The sequence below is a fragment of the Sparus aurata genome, chromosome 13 (genome assembly GCF_900880675.1).
Source record: "Sparus aurata chromosome 13, fSpaAur1.1, whole genome shotgun sequence".
Lineage (NCBI taxonomy): Eukaryota > Metazoa > Chordata > Actinopteri > Spariformes > Sparidae > Sparus > Sparus aurata.
The window spans coordinates 14,526,395-14,540,928 of NC_044199.1; the positions used below are offsets into that span (position 1 = coordinate 14,526,395).

Here is a 14,534-nt window from a genome sequence, read left to right on the forward strand (position 1 = left end):
AGACACAGCCTACACTGGTAGGCAGAAGCACTGTAACCACACACTCAGTCACAGGACCACAGCTGCACACAGACGCACACTTGGGCGAAACAGCGAAGAGGCACTCACAGGAAGCACATCAGCAATGTCATGGACTAAAAAAGGGAGACTTGCTTAAGAAATCGTATTCACCGGTGACAGAAGTATCTGAGTGAGATTGGTAAGTTCATTCTTAAATTTGTCAATTTATTCACTTCTGATTTGTTATTTTCATAGAGATGAGGGGAGATCCAATAGTGGTTTTGTGACGGGATTACTAAACACATCTGTGTTTGGGTCAGATAATACACTGGTCGTCAGTGAAATACATACATCAGGATTCCTTTGTGGTATTTTTTGCTGTCTTGACTAGAACACATATGGTCAATACAGCATCCTTTCAAGCACTTAAGGCTCTAGTAATGTGCTCTGATATTCTCCAGGGCGTGTCATATTATCTCCCCCTCGGCTTGCTCCCGGTAATCACACAATCTCTAGGTCAAGTGAACATAACAGGACAATAAGAACTCTCCACACTGTGTTCCGCTGTGTTCAGTTTGGTCTTGAAGATCAAATTTTGAATCAAGGAGACAATCTGGAAGAGGAGGTCTTCTCTCTGGTGAGTCAGTTGAGGTCTTTCTTTCTTGTTTAAACAAAATTAATAGATTGCTTTTGAAGCATCTGAAGCAGTACGAGCCAAATCCTCTGTTTGTACAAAACATATGTTCATTGTCGTGGCATGCAAATGTGATTTGTTATCATATATCTTGCACACTTCTTGTTTCATGAGATTTAACGAGGATGTGGAAAAAAAGGGAAAAGGGGAACGGATTCCCAGCTGACAGCGACTGTGTGTGTGTGTGTGTGTTCATGTTTATCTTCACTGCAAAAATGTTACTGAAGTAGTCTCCTAAAAACAGCTCATGGATCAATATAGCCATGAATAATACAGCAGGACATATGTGGATGTAAAAGATGCTCCTGCGCAAACGTTTGAACAACAAAGGCGTTTTAAAATACCCTACTTCCACTTTTGTCAATGAAAACAAATGTTTTAATTAATTCAGATGTGGTGCGACTAAACAACTGTTTTAAATGCATTAAAGTTTCGCTTTGGTGCATGTATGAAAAATGTCCTTTTCTATAAATAACATATGCATACTTAGCAGTTTTTCCATCGTTTCTGTCTTGATTTATGAATATATTTATATATATCTTGTGATGATCAGGGTGTCTCACATAGTTGTGAGTCACTAATTCCCCATTTCTTGGTCGAAAAGGGGAACAAAAAGCTACCAAAGATTAGTTCCATATCCTTTGGAAGTCTTCCTTTAGACCATGATAGAATATAATCTGCTGAACTATGAAAATATATTTCATTTACTTACTCACTGATTCTGTGTGAAGTGGCTGCAAATGGCTTTTCTGCAAATCAGCGACTACAACAACATCGAGTGCTGTGTGCTTTTAAATACACTCCTTTGTTAGTCGCTGTGGCTGAAACATCACATGTCTGAAAATATGTGTGTGCCCTTAAAGGCCAGTGAGGTGATCCTGTGTGGTTCAAATGTTTCAGTCCCAAACGAAACATGTTAAAGCACCGACACTAAACACTTTGTCCTGCAGTGTTTACAGTAATGAGCCCCAATCACTTTTGGCTTGTGATCCATGAAAACAAAGCGTGTGTGTGTATGTGTGTGTGTGTGTGTGTGTGTGTGTGGGTGTGTGTGTGTGTGTGTGTTTGTTTGTGTGACATTCATTTACACAGTTGTGGGAGAGGAGTTCAGCCAAAGAGTGATTTTTGCTTCTCTGGGAGGCTAGAGGAGAGTAGGAAAAATATTTTATGTTACAGAAATGTTTTTTTCTGTCTTTTTACACACTGTTTATCAATTTTACACCCCATGGATGACTCATAACCCCTTCGTTTGAAACCTCTGATCTGCGGAAAGTAACGTTTCCTACACTCAAGCAGAAAATAAGACTGGCTTGTGAGGAAGTATGTGGTGGAGAATATGTTAAAGCAAACAATACCTCACCACATACAGCGTGTGCCTCTGGCTGTCAATTAGCTTTACTGGATCCATTGGTGCAAAAGAGGAAAACTAAAATACAAGACAAAAACATTGAATTTGCAGAGAAACTGACTTACTACAAGTTAAATTATATCAAATTTACTTGACAAGAAATCCTGAATTATGGTTCGGTTTAGAATTAAGTGGAGTCTGATAAGTGTTCAAAGGTTTGAAATAAGTGGAAAATATTGTTTTTTGGATTAACTTATTTGAGATCATACATGCAACAGCACATTGATAAGTGAAATACGCTAAATATACGTCAATGATTATCGATTACATTTTTCTAATTCTCAATTTTAGCACACTGACAAAATGAAAGCCAAGCGATAAATACAATTTAGGGGGGAAATTGGAAGATACATCATGCTTGCTTTCAGGTTCATTATTTTGTTTTGGGTTACTACTAGAATAGGTGCTTGCTTTAATGCATTTTGTCGTATTGTCCGATGCTGCAGCACTGTATTCCCCCTCTGTTTGAAATGCTCTGTTGTAGCGCCTGTCTCTTTAAGAACCCTCCTCCCAGTCTGCTCTGATAGGTCAGCTCACACATGGCTAACCGCCAACAGAAACAGAGCAGCAGTGCTAAATAAAATCAAACTTGCTGCTAGGAGTATATTATGCAAATATGTGACATGGTGACGTAGTGTGATGTCACAAAGTCATGGAATATAAGGTGGGACTATTGATGGGGCGTTTCAGGAGCAGTGTTTCCCGTGGGAGAGAGGAGCTGCTATTAGTGCGGACTTTGACGTTTTTGACTTTCGAGACCTTTTATATGCACAAGAAGTGATATAATACAGATGAAAAAGCATGAAAGGTCTCCTTTAAGATTTCCTGAGTAATTGAGGCATATGCACTTTAAAAACTCAAAATCTTGCATAGTATAATTGTGTAATTCCTGGTCAAAATATCTCATTACAGTTAATAAAGGCACAATAATAAAATAACAAGTTACATTTTAGTGAGCTAAAGGGACTTTTGTTTTTTTTATTTTGAGCAATCCGAACAAGCACACTCTCACTTTTTCCATTGGCGCACCTTTGACTTATTACGAGCCAACACAAGCCAACACCTTTATTTTCATTCTTTTTTTTACCTATTTTTAAAGTGGCATTTTTCTGGTGAAATTTGTATGATAAATTGAAGAATATACCATGAAATCAGAAACAATTTGTCAATAAATGCTAGCAAGAGCAGAACCCTTAGCAGTGTTGTCTGAAAGATGTTCACATGTGCTGTATTTCTATGCAGACCGCTGGAGCGAGAGGTGAAGATGGATAAAGCACAGAGGTTTGACTTCTCTCTGGAGAAGGACGACAGGACTGAGGAAGAGAAATTATTGCAGAAAGCTGGGAAGAAGTCTGGACTGGCTTCTTCCCTGGGCTTGGGCCAGGAGGCGCCCAAAGCTCCTATGGACACTGATTATCAGGAGGAAATGGAGAAGACGAAGCCTCAAATCAGAATCAATCTCCACTTTGACAAGTGAGCCTCCCCATGCGAAGACAGACTGCTCTCTGCCTTCTGTAATACCCATTATACCATAGCTGCTGTGTGTTCTCAAGCCCTGCAGTGTTGATTAATGCGACTGCTTGACCTTTTGACCCACATAATTTTTTTGTAACCCTGTTGTCTGTGAAACATTTGCTGTTTAAAGAGCGATTCGAGGTGAGACGGAGACGGACAACAAGAGAGACAGCAAGACGTTTAACATCGACAGGCTGTTTGAAGCAGCGGCCAGCGGGGACGTCCAAAAGCTGGCCGGCCTTCATCAGTACCTGCACCAGAACATGAAGAAACTCTCCGACTCTTTGTGTGAGTGTGACACCCATAATGCAACAGCTGCACCAAGCTATGTACTGCTGACCTGAGCGTTTACTGTTGTTACACGTGCAGATCAGTCCTATGGTAAAACCGCCCTGATGAAGGCCCTGCTGCACCTCAGAGACGGCAAGAACGAGACGGCGGAGCTGCTCATCGACATTTCAGAGAAGATGGGCGACGTTAAAAAGTTTGTGGATTCAGCCTACACCAACAACTACTACAAAGGTAAACCGCGCTGATGTGAAATCCTTTGCAGGCGATGTGAAGAGATGTGACAGCTCTTCTGATATGTCCTGATGTGTGACCCTTCCAGGCCAGACGGCTCTCCACATAGCCATCGAGAGGAGGAGTATTTCCTACGTGAAGCTGCTGGTCAGTAAAGGTGCAGACGTTCACGCCAAAGCCTGCGGGATTTTCTTCCAGCAGCATGATGGACCCAACTTCTACTTTGGTGAGTCCACGCTGCCCCACTGGAGCCCTCACACAAAGATCATCAACTGAGAGGATGAGTCCCATGTTTAAACTTATTTTAACAGCACCATGGTGGATTTTTTTTGTGACTTAAATCAGTTGATCCAGGGAATTAGTACATTTTATTTGATGTTGCTGTCAACTGATAAGCATTGTGGCTATAACAGGATGCCAGCAGAGGCAGTGGCATGGATCAGTACTTGAATCACTTATATACATATATATGTGCCAAGACAGCATGTTGCTGAAGGGTAAAGGTTTTTTTTTCTGTTTTAGGGGCACATCGCTCTGATTTAGGCAAGACGACACCACCACCAGCTGTTGATATGTTATACTGCATGTGTGCATAGGTTTACTCATACGCAGGCCTGTTCCGAGATACAGATGGGGTAGAGATTAGTTATCCCCGTACATTTTGTGATTAAAACCCATAATACAAATCTGGAACAGAGTCTAAGAACAACTTTAGACCTTGCAAAGTTATCCAGATAACTTGAGTTTAACATTCTCAAACATTTGCGATAATGTTTAGTTAAACTGGCAATAAACAACATTTTTGCTTTAACAGAATATTATGAAGTTAATGTTGATTGCACAGTGTAATCGCTATAAAATAATGACACCATCTGCGTTTCTTCTCTGACAACCCTGTTTTCACTTTGTCTGCCACTGGGCACAAAATCTCTCAGGAAAATGAAGGCAGCTGGGCACCACTTCTGTCTTTGCATTACGCTGCAATTATACACTAAATTAATGAATAAACTCACGTTTTGTCCAGTGTCAGCTGGTAGTTGTTAGTCTGAGGAAAACTGAACTGATCCAGTTGTCTTTACGTCAGCGGCACCAACAATAATATCACTTGGCAGCTTTAGGGGTGAAAAGTTGTCTGTTTCCACTTTAAAGATCCCCTCCAGGTACGGTTTAAGACATAAACTTCACCTTTTAGCCATTGGGAATATAATTTTCTTCCGAAATATTTTCTCCACAGAGAAGTTCACTTACTCTGGATAAAAAGAAACACATCTGATCCTTTATCCCCATTGAAATACCCTCTGTGAGTCTGTGAATATTCAAATATTGTTCGGTTCAAAAGTTTAACAGCTGGACAGAGGATGCCTTCTACTTTCCATCACGCTTGTGTAATTGACTGACTGTTACCAACCCCGAACTGTAAGATTATTTTCAGTCATTTGTGGTTGAGGTTAAAGGGGGAAGGTCCACTCTAGAATTAAAGTGAAATATCATTCGGTTCCTGTGTTGTGTGGCTGAATGTTAAATAGAGAAACTTTCAGCCTTCAGCAGATGACTGTGAGAACAACCTTCTACTGCGAAACTCAGTAAAGTTTTGGGAGATAAAAGCAGCATGCCCATCAAATACAAATCAAGTTTCTGTTACTGCATAGCATTTTCACTTAGAATGTTTTCCCCATCATATTTTGGTGTACTGCTTGGCTCTACAACGAGAACGTTGATTAAGAATCAGCCACTATTTTGTGTCCTGTTCTGAAAAGCAGGCGCACGTATCTCAGATCAAACTGTAAAGTTAGGTAATGATCAAATATGAATCAAAACTCTGATAATGCATAGCCATTTGTTGATTTGAATGTATTTACTCCATAATATCTTTACATAGCAGATGTTTGCTGATACATTAATTTTTAAAATATCCTATTTCACCTTTGAAGATCAACTTGACTGTTATCAGTCTCAAATCTCTGCTTTAAAGTTCATTCTTGCACTTTGATGCATTCAAAGTAAACACAAGATAAACATTCAGATGCATTTAAAAACAGTAAAACAGAAAAAAGGCTGCGGACTAACAGAGTCTCACTGTCTGTGTTGTCCTCAGGTGAGCTGCCTCTGTCCCTGGCAGCCTGCACCAACCAGCCCGACATAGTGGAATTCCTCATGGAGAACGAGTACCAGCGAGCGGACGCTCAGATGACGGACTCTCAGGGCAACACGGTGCTGCACGCCCTGGTGATGGTGGCCGACAACTCCAAGGAGAACACGGAGTTCATCACCAGCATGTACGACAGCATCCTCACGACCACTGCCCGGCTGCACCCCAAGCTGAAGCTGGAGAACATCGAGAACAATAAAGGGCTCACGCCTCTCAAAATGGCTGCCAAGACTGGCAAGATTGGGGTAAACACTGGAAGTTGATATAAAGTATGGACACAGCTGGATAGAAATGATATGGGGGGCCCAGGGTTTGAAATGTACAATGGGCTGCCTCTGCTTCACCGACCCAGAAAGTAGTGTGTTGTTTTTGGCCCCGTGAGTGTCTGGATTGGGGTCTTAAGTCCTACTGACTAAGATTATACCATGACCTGAGTTCATAGAGATATTTCTCTCTGACATTTATTTCCTTTGTGTGCAGCTTTTTTCACACATCCTGAAAAGGGAGTTCCAAGAGAGTCACACCAAACATTTGTCCCGTAAATTCACTGAGTGGGTTTACGGGCCCGTCACCTGCTCTCTGTACGACCTCGCCTCTGTGGACTCGTACGAGGACAACTCAGTACTGGACATACTGGTCTACGGCAGTGACATCCCTGTGAGTCCCAGCATTATGAGCCCAGTCATGCTGATGTTATTCCGTGCTCAAACATCTGCTGTCTCCCCTCAGAACCGCCACGACATGCTCCAGACGGAGCCTCTGTGCCGGCTGCTGGAGTCCAAGTGGAAGTCGTTTGGAAGAAGAATGTTTTGTCTCAACTTCCTGGTCTACCTCCTGTACCTAGTCATCTTCACTCTTGTGGCCTACAATAGGAGGGATGGAAAGGTGAGCTGGCGGCTACAAACTGTTTGATTGATCCGTGTTGCCATCTCAGATCTACCCGTGCTGATGTTTCATCTCTGCCCCACAGAATCCGTTTGGCATCGAACATACCATGATGGGTTACCTGTATATTACAGGTCAGCTACTGACAGCACTGGCAAACGTCTATTTCTTTATCATAGGGGTATGAAGGTTTCCTTGTGTTTTAAATTAAAAGTCCAATTGTTCATATCACCACCTTGTGGAAGTTGTATTCCAATATGATCACAAGCCCTCTTTTAATCCCTAGATCTTGGACATGAGGAGGAAACGGCCAAAGCTGCAGACGTTACTGATTGACGGATATTATGAGATTCTTTTGTAAGTAGTAATGCTTCATTAAAGGCGTGGTAATAGTTAAAGGTACCCTGTGAAGTTTACATCCAGAGGTTTTCACCCCTTGCTGGTCACAACTGCAATGCTGATTTTTCAAATATTTGAAATTGCGCATGATTACATCTGTGTTTGCTAGCGAGCCGACCTCCTGTTCTCTGCCTACGTTGACATCTTGCTCGATGTCTTTGCTCATGGCTGCCACCGACTGTCTATCGGTGGAATAGCAGGGAATCAGTAGGAACATGTTCTGTGCATAGGCTGTGAGAACTACTGTCGGAGCTTCTGGTTCTGAAAAGTGAAGCCTCTGCAGAAGTGCATTAAACCTTCATTTTGTCTAATGGCCAACAGAGGGCGACAACACGAGTTTTCAAAAAGCGGTTTTATTACCTCAGTAAACATTTTCCTAATGAGTTTACGGTCCCAATCACTTGTCTCAAGTAATCCTCAATACCGCAGGATGTTCACTTCTTAAATCCTGGATCCATTTACAGCAAAGCAGACAATAAAACAGGGTATATTATAAGGTTAAGTGGCTAAATTGGGATTGGCAAGTTGCAACCGCCTTGTGGCCTCTGGGTTTTCAGTCAATCCAATCAGGATCTCCTCCCCAGCTCCACCTCCTTGTCCAAATATAGTCACTTCTGATGGCAACGGCCGTAACGCCAAACTCGAGGCGTCAAAACAGTTGTCCACAAACCAATGGGTGACATCATAGTCGGTTTAGACATGGTATTGTGCATGTATTTGTGTTTTTTGTGCTTGTCCACAAAAAATTCCACAGCAGCACCTTTAAACTGCCATCAATCTAACATCAGCTATCAAAGTGAGTTCCCCAGCATCAGACTGACAACAGTGTTTCACTGACCTCTCTAGCTGAAAGTTTTGGTGTGGCCCCGGCTGTGCTCTTGATGCCTTGACCGCAACTCCCAACTGTGATGTAACATTGTACTGACACACCAGAAGGTTAATCTTCAGATCGCTGCTGTTACACCCCTCTTTAAGAATATGCAGGTCAGGATCAAATGTCTTCACCTGATCCTCACTCAGTGGGAAATGAGCTGTTAACCTAGTTATGCAATTGATGGTTTTCAGGAATGAATCCTTCTTTGGTCTTCCATGTTTGGGAGACTTTTTAAATCATAAGTCACGTACACATGGAATGTATATAAAAAGCATTCAGCCCCTTGGAATTGACCCCTTGGGCAAATTCATTCATTCAGAAGAAATATTTATCATGAACAGTCTTTTATTGAACTAAATCGACGAAGAGAGAAGGACTGCACAATGCTTGAGAGACACATATGTGAGCCCCGATAATTTCTAAAAGCACACTGGTCACTTGACAGCAGTGAACACCGGGGTGCTAAGAAAACACATTGATTGATGTACCAATAGAGTTTTTGGGAGCATAATGGCCTTGGAACCGCATCTGTGAGCTGATCGATAGTAATCATTCATACTGTAGTGGTTGGGGATTGTAGATATTTCACCTACAGTATGCGCTCAAACAATTTACGGTACTTTTTGGTTTTTCAGATACATTTTTGCTGTGTCTTCCTTGGGCGTGTTCCTTTGTAAATTCTGGTGTAGGTTTTGCCACCATACTGACTCACCAGAAGCCTTTAGACTGCACACACGTCAACTCTTTGTATCTCGTGACTTGTGATCATTCAAATGTGTCCCATCAAAGTGGGTGAATACTTCATATTTCATATTTGTAATCAGTTTAGATCCCCATTTAGAGATGTGATGTCACTTCAACATAAGAGCCTTTTTTCTGTTCATTGCTGAAAGAAAACTACATTTTATCTGCTTCCATTTAATGTTGTCGAAGGGTAGAATATGAAAACTTCCAAATGGGTGTTGAACACTTTAATAGGCACTGTAAAATCTTAAATACTGCCATTATAAAAATAAACATCACTATGACGTTCTTTGGTTGGTCGATCTCTCCTGGGGTTTATTATCAGCTCAGACATGTAACAGCTTCAGATGATCTGAGGAGGAATTTTTCTTCTGTCATTTTTGTTTTGACACACATATTTTGGAGTCAAATATCGGTCAAACAAACCCAACTGTAGCCAACCTGCATTACTATCACTAATGTTTCATAAAGTGCACATGGTTTACAGTACCTTTTTTTTTTTTGTTGCTGTTGATAGTTTTTTGCAGGGCATCCTCTTCCTGGTCTCAGCCGCCCTGTATCTATGCCAGCGTCAGGAGTACCTCAGCTTCTACGTACTGTGTCTCGCTCTCAGCTGGGTGAACCTGCTCTACTTCTCCAGGGGCGACATACACATGGGCATCTACAGTGTCATGATACAGAAGGTAGTCCACAGAGGTCACACTTCACCACAGTGAACGTGCAGTCTGGTAAACGATCCGATCTCTGACCTCGCTTTTCTTCTTTGCAGATGATCCTCAGTGACATCCTGCGCTTTCTTTTTGTCTACGTCGTCTTCCTGTTTGGATTTTCAGCGGGTATGTCACCTCTGCGAATGAAAAGATTAACTCGACAAGACATCTGCTACTCTTGTCCAAATGCTTTCGGACAAGAAAATATAACCAAAAAAAAAAAAAAACCCACAACAACTTTGCATGTCTATCTCATGTGCCAGGTTTGTAGGAGAGGAACAAGTAGGTCAAAAGTTGCAATCAACGTCTCGCACACTTGCCGTTTCTGTAATCTGCTTCCTGTCTCCTGTCACAGCGGTGGTCACGCTGCTCATAGAGCCTCCTCCAAAAAACATCACCAAAACTCCGCGGAAGGGGCGTATCTTCGGTGAAGTTGACAGTGACGAGCCGTGTATAAAACCCACCTATAGAAACATCTCCTACACCACAATGGAGCTCTTCAAGTTCACCATCGGCATGGGCGACATGGAGTTCACCGAGGACTACCAGTACAAGGAGGTCTTCTACATGCTCCTCATCAGCTACATCGTCCTCACCTACATCCTGCTGCTCAACATGCTCATCGCCCTCATGAACCGCACAGTGGAGAGGACTGCCCTGGAGAGCAACAGCATCTGGCAGCTACAGGTGAGGCGATCCTGGAGGGTCCAGGCGGTTGAGGGTGTTTATCTGTTCGAGGCGGCTGTGGTTTGATGAAGCACTGTGGCTGTTTCCAGAGGGCCATCACTATCCTGGACATGGAGAAAAGGCTGCCGTGCTGTCTGAGGAAGGGGCTTCGCTGTGGTGTGGAGAAGAGACTGGGCACTGCTCTTGGGGATGACCGTCGCCGGTGTTTCAGGTTCGCTTCTTTCAGTTCAATGATGATACAGTCAGTCTGAAATGATCCATCCATCATAGCTGCATGTGAAGACACACATACTTCCGTAACAGACTTATGTCTAGACTGAAATACCTTATATATGAATTTGGTCCAGATATTCATGTTCCCCTCGGGATAAACTGGAAAACTTAACTTTTCATCTAAGCACCATCATCAGATTGATAACCGTGTTTTGAACTCAAAGACCCAATGCACTTTAAACTGTCCCATGGGATTTTCTCGCAAACAACAAACGTCATCTTTCCATCCAGAGGATGGGAGGCATTTCATAACTTCCCAGTCCTTGTTGAAACACTGCAGCATATCTTGGTGTTTTCCTGCCGCCTGTAGATCAGTGGAACAGGACGAACACCGGAGACAGGAGTGTGTGCTGTGGAACCCAGCTCCACAGCCCTAATAGGGCTTTTCACACTGCGTATTCTTAAACCCAGCGATAAACCCTGCGATAACTTCTCCACTTTTCACACACAAATTGTTAACCTTAGGTTAACCTGAGCCCAGCGCTGTAGGATTCACACCACACTTCTACTGGGTTAATAAATCACGAGGCCCCAAGTGTCTGTGGTTTACAGTGACTGCAGAACAACTAAGGGGGTTTTAGGCAATACACTATTCAATTCATAAATGTCCGTTGGAGCACAAGACTAATGTTTACAATCTAGAATGACATGTGAGTCCATTGTTTACTCAAGCTGTGTTTCACGCTGGCTTTAAGCCATGTATTTAAGTTGATTTCCAATGGATAATCCCAGAAACTCGGGGCTAAGCCTTATTTGGAGCAAGCTCTACTCTAAAATCAGGGTTACCCAAATTTGAAATGTGCGAGGATTGTGCCAGTCAGTTAGAAAGATTCCAAGCATTAGTTTGAGCCCAGGGCTGCATGAAAAGCCCTATAGAGGTCAAAAACTCTACAAGAAACCCCTTAAAGCAACACAAGTGGCTGAGACAGACACCATTCACCCTATTACAAGACACTGTACCATCAACATGATTCTGAAACTGTTAGCATAAGGTTTAAAACGTCACACAGTGTTGCTTAAATGCAGCGTGGCAGAATCACTAAAATTGCATTTCATCAATTTTCCAGAATCTACCTGACACATAGTGAACCGCGGGAGGAGTACATAGAGGTACTAGTCAGTTCCTGGTAAAAATAGTGAGGCCGGCATGTGCACTGTACCTGTATTTAAAAGCAACCAGACCGACCTCACTGCACAGGGCCGCTTATACCAGATTAATCCTGCCCTGGATAATGACTGGAGAAAAGAGCACGTTTTCAATGTTTGTGGTGGTTGACTAACTTCACAGGAGTTATAAAAGACAAGCAGAGGCATTTTTTGTGACCAGCTGTATTGTTTGTATGTCTACTGCTCAGCGGTGGTCCTCTGCTGTGTCGCATTGTGCTAGATAAGACACAACCCGGTAACAGGGAGGACGCTGAGAGAGATAAAGCACAGAGGCTGTCATCCGACCTTCGTTTTTGGCTGATACCGTCAGCTCTTGGATTTGGCCCTCTGAGCAGCATAAAGGCCAGGTTTAGCAAAGTAATAATAATGGAGAAGAAACAAGGTTAGGCCTGAAGATTTAATGAAAGACGCAGCTGTGTGAGCAGCATCGATTGATGCGCAGTGCACTGTGTTCCTCACTAATTTGCCTTCTCTGACAGCTGATTGATGCGTCACACGGCAGACAGTAATTGGAGCATGTGTCCTCTTGTTGTCTCAGAGTGGAGGAAGTCAACTGGAACAAATGGAACATCAACCTGGGCAAAATCAATGAGGATCCCGGGTGCTGGGATCGTGTCCAGCAGCCTGGCTCAGACACCCCGCCGGTCAGACATCACAGAGGTGCAGGAACATGAACACGGACTCAGAGTTTTTTTGAGATTAGAAAATGCCTTTTAGGTGTTTCTCTGTTGCAAGAAAGTCATCCTTGTGTGGTAACATGTTCCCCCTTTCTCCACAGGGAGGAGCTGGAGAGGCCTCTTCATAGAGGGCAGCCGGCGGTGGCGGCAGACACCAGAGTCCACAGAGATGAACCGTCTGCACACCCCACCGATCTGAAAGACAACAGAGAGCTTCACTCTGGCTGCTCAGCCTGACTGACCTGAGCAACGAGGCATTCAAACCTACGTACAGTGTTCAGTTTCAGCTCCCCCAAGAAATGTCACTGCCAGATGTGTGAACCGCCTCTCTGACTGACTGATACTCCACTGTCAGCTTGATTTAAACTGCAGCCTTTGAGGCAATATTTCACTGACATGAGCAAGATATTGTAAAAGTGTGTTCATCTGACTGACATAATGCTGTAAAAAAGTAGAATCTTTCAAAGCTGAATGCTGCATCAAGTGGTGCCAAATTGCCTAGGGAGTCATGCATCTGAAATACATTATACATTGAATCCAAAAGCTTCTTCTGCTCATGCTGTTTCTGCCACCACCTGAGCAGGATGCACATCCTCTCAGCACAAAGGCCACAACCTGCCGACACCTCTGGCATCGCTCAAAATCCTTCATGGGATAATACTGATCACGAAGGTGCTGATCCTGCCCTCCTGCCGTGTGCCCTTTATACAAGTCCCATTTTCATCACAGCCAGACAAGCTAAATCTTCTGCAGCCAGATAGTCCTGCGGATTTCACAGCTTGCTTTGTCTACTCCACTTCCTGTCTATATTTGGCAGAGGAAGGCTGGGATAAATGGTGTGAAAGCACAGCAATCAGGGCATCAATGACCACCTACAACATCTGCTGTCGCAGTTACAAAATATATAAGGTTAAGACGGGCCCTCTGGACCTGTCAGACACTTGTAAGGCTCATATTGAAAGAAATAAGTCTATGATTAGTAGCTTATCTGAACTATAAGACAGAATGACAATATTTGAAGGATAACTATACCAATTTTACACATTAAAGTTTGTTTACCAGTTTTGGCAAGAACTCCAACCTATGTGAAAAATGTGGCTCCTGTGGAAGGTGATCATTTCTCTCCAGCATGTGATAGGGGTTTTGAAAAACAGTCCACTGGTTTAGCATTGCACTCTTATAACTCTGCTGGACTCATTGTGGACAGCTTAAAAACTAATGATCAAAACTGAAACAGAAGCAATACAGAACGAAACCCACTTAAACAATATTGAAGGACTCAGTTGTGCAGATGGCATGTCTTTAAATATATGTATGGATACTCTGTGTGTAATTGGATCCCCATACTCATTTTTTATTTACCAATGTTTTAAATTTTATCATCATTATCTTTACTAATAGTATTAGTAAGAGAATAATTGTATTCCCCCCTTTTTTCCCCACTTTAAAGCATATAAATATGATAAGAATACTTTAAATATGAACATCATATGTGATTAAATATAAATGCATGTAATGCATCCTAACCAGTAAATGTGTTATTGGTAACATAAAGCCACTAAATGAGGGAGTCCATCTGCCCCTCCAGTGCATTGATGTCACAGCAAACATCTAGCAAATTATAGCATTGCTAATGCTAGTTTATGTTAACTTAGCTAACACTAGCTAACGTCAACATTGCTAACATTGCTAGTTGCTAACAGTATTTTCACAAGCTCTGCAGATGTATTATTCTTACAAAATGATGTGTGCATAACAGTAAAAGTATTGTTATCAATATGACCTTTAAGTATAAAAACTTTATCCCTCTACAAAACATGGTGCCTACAT

At 42.5% G+C, this 14,534-nt stretch overlaps 1 protein-coding gene across 2 annotated transcripts; it reads left to right on the forward strand.

Moving 5' to 3' along the window:
* Positions 1–25: 25 nt before the first annotated feature.
* Positions 26–13,784, forward strand: trpv1 (transient receptor potential cation channel, subfamily V, member 1). 2 transcript variants are annotated; one of them, XM_030438142.1, is made up of 16 exons: positions 26–199; positions 3,345–3,575; positions 3,748–3,905; positions 3,987–4,139; positions 4,228–4,365; positions 6,235–6,533; positions 6,769–6,945; positions 7,018–7,173; positions 7,259–7,354; positions 7,460–7,530; positions 9,708–9,873; positions 9,960–10,026; positions 10,256–10,587; positions 10,677–10,798; positions 12,566–12,687; positions 12,806–13,784. In XM_030438142.1, the coding sequence occupies exons 2-16, from the start codon at positions 3,367–3,369 to the stop codon at positions 12,901–12,903; spliced, it is 2,364 nt and encodes a 787-aa protein (XP_030294002.1). In that variant the 5' UTR covers positions 26–199; positions 3,345–3,366; the 3' UTR covers positions 12,904–13,784. The 2 variants fall into 2 exon arrangements, with proteins under 2 accessions (XP_030294002.1, XP_030294003.1); XM_030438143.1 differs by lacking the exon at positions 26–199 and adding an exon at positions 477–637.
* The last annotated feature ends 750 nt before the right edge of the window (positions 13,785–14,534 follow it).

Bases quoted from the DNA above. Each gene is read 5' to 3' on its own strand.
- trpv1 (XM_030438142.1), top strand. From the start codon at position 3,367: ATGGATAAAGCACAGAGGTTTGACTTCTCTCTGGAGAAGGACGACAGG. The intron at 4,140-4,227 runs GTAAACCGCGCT...TGACCCTTCCAG, and splicing joins CACCAACAACTACTACAAAG to GCCAGACGGCTCTCCACATA. The intron at 10,799-12,565 runs GTTCGCTTCTTT...TTGTTGTCTCAG, and splicing joins GACCGTCGCCGGTGTTTCAG to AGTGGAGGAAGTCAACTGGA.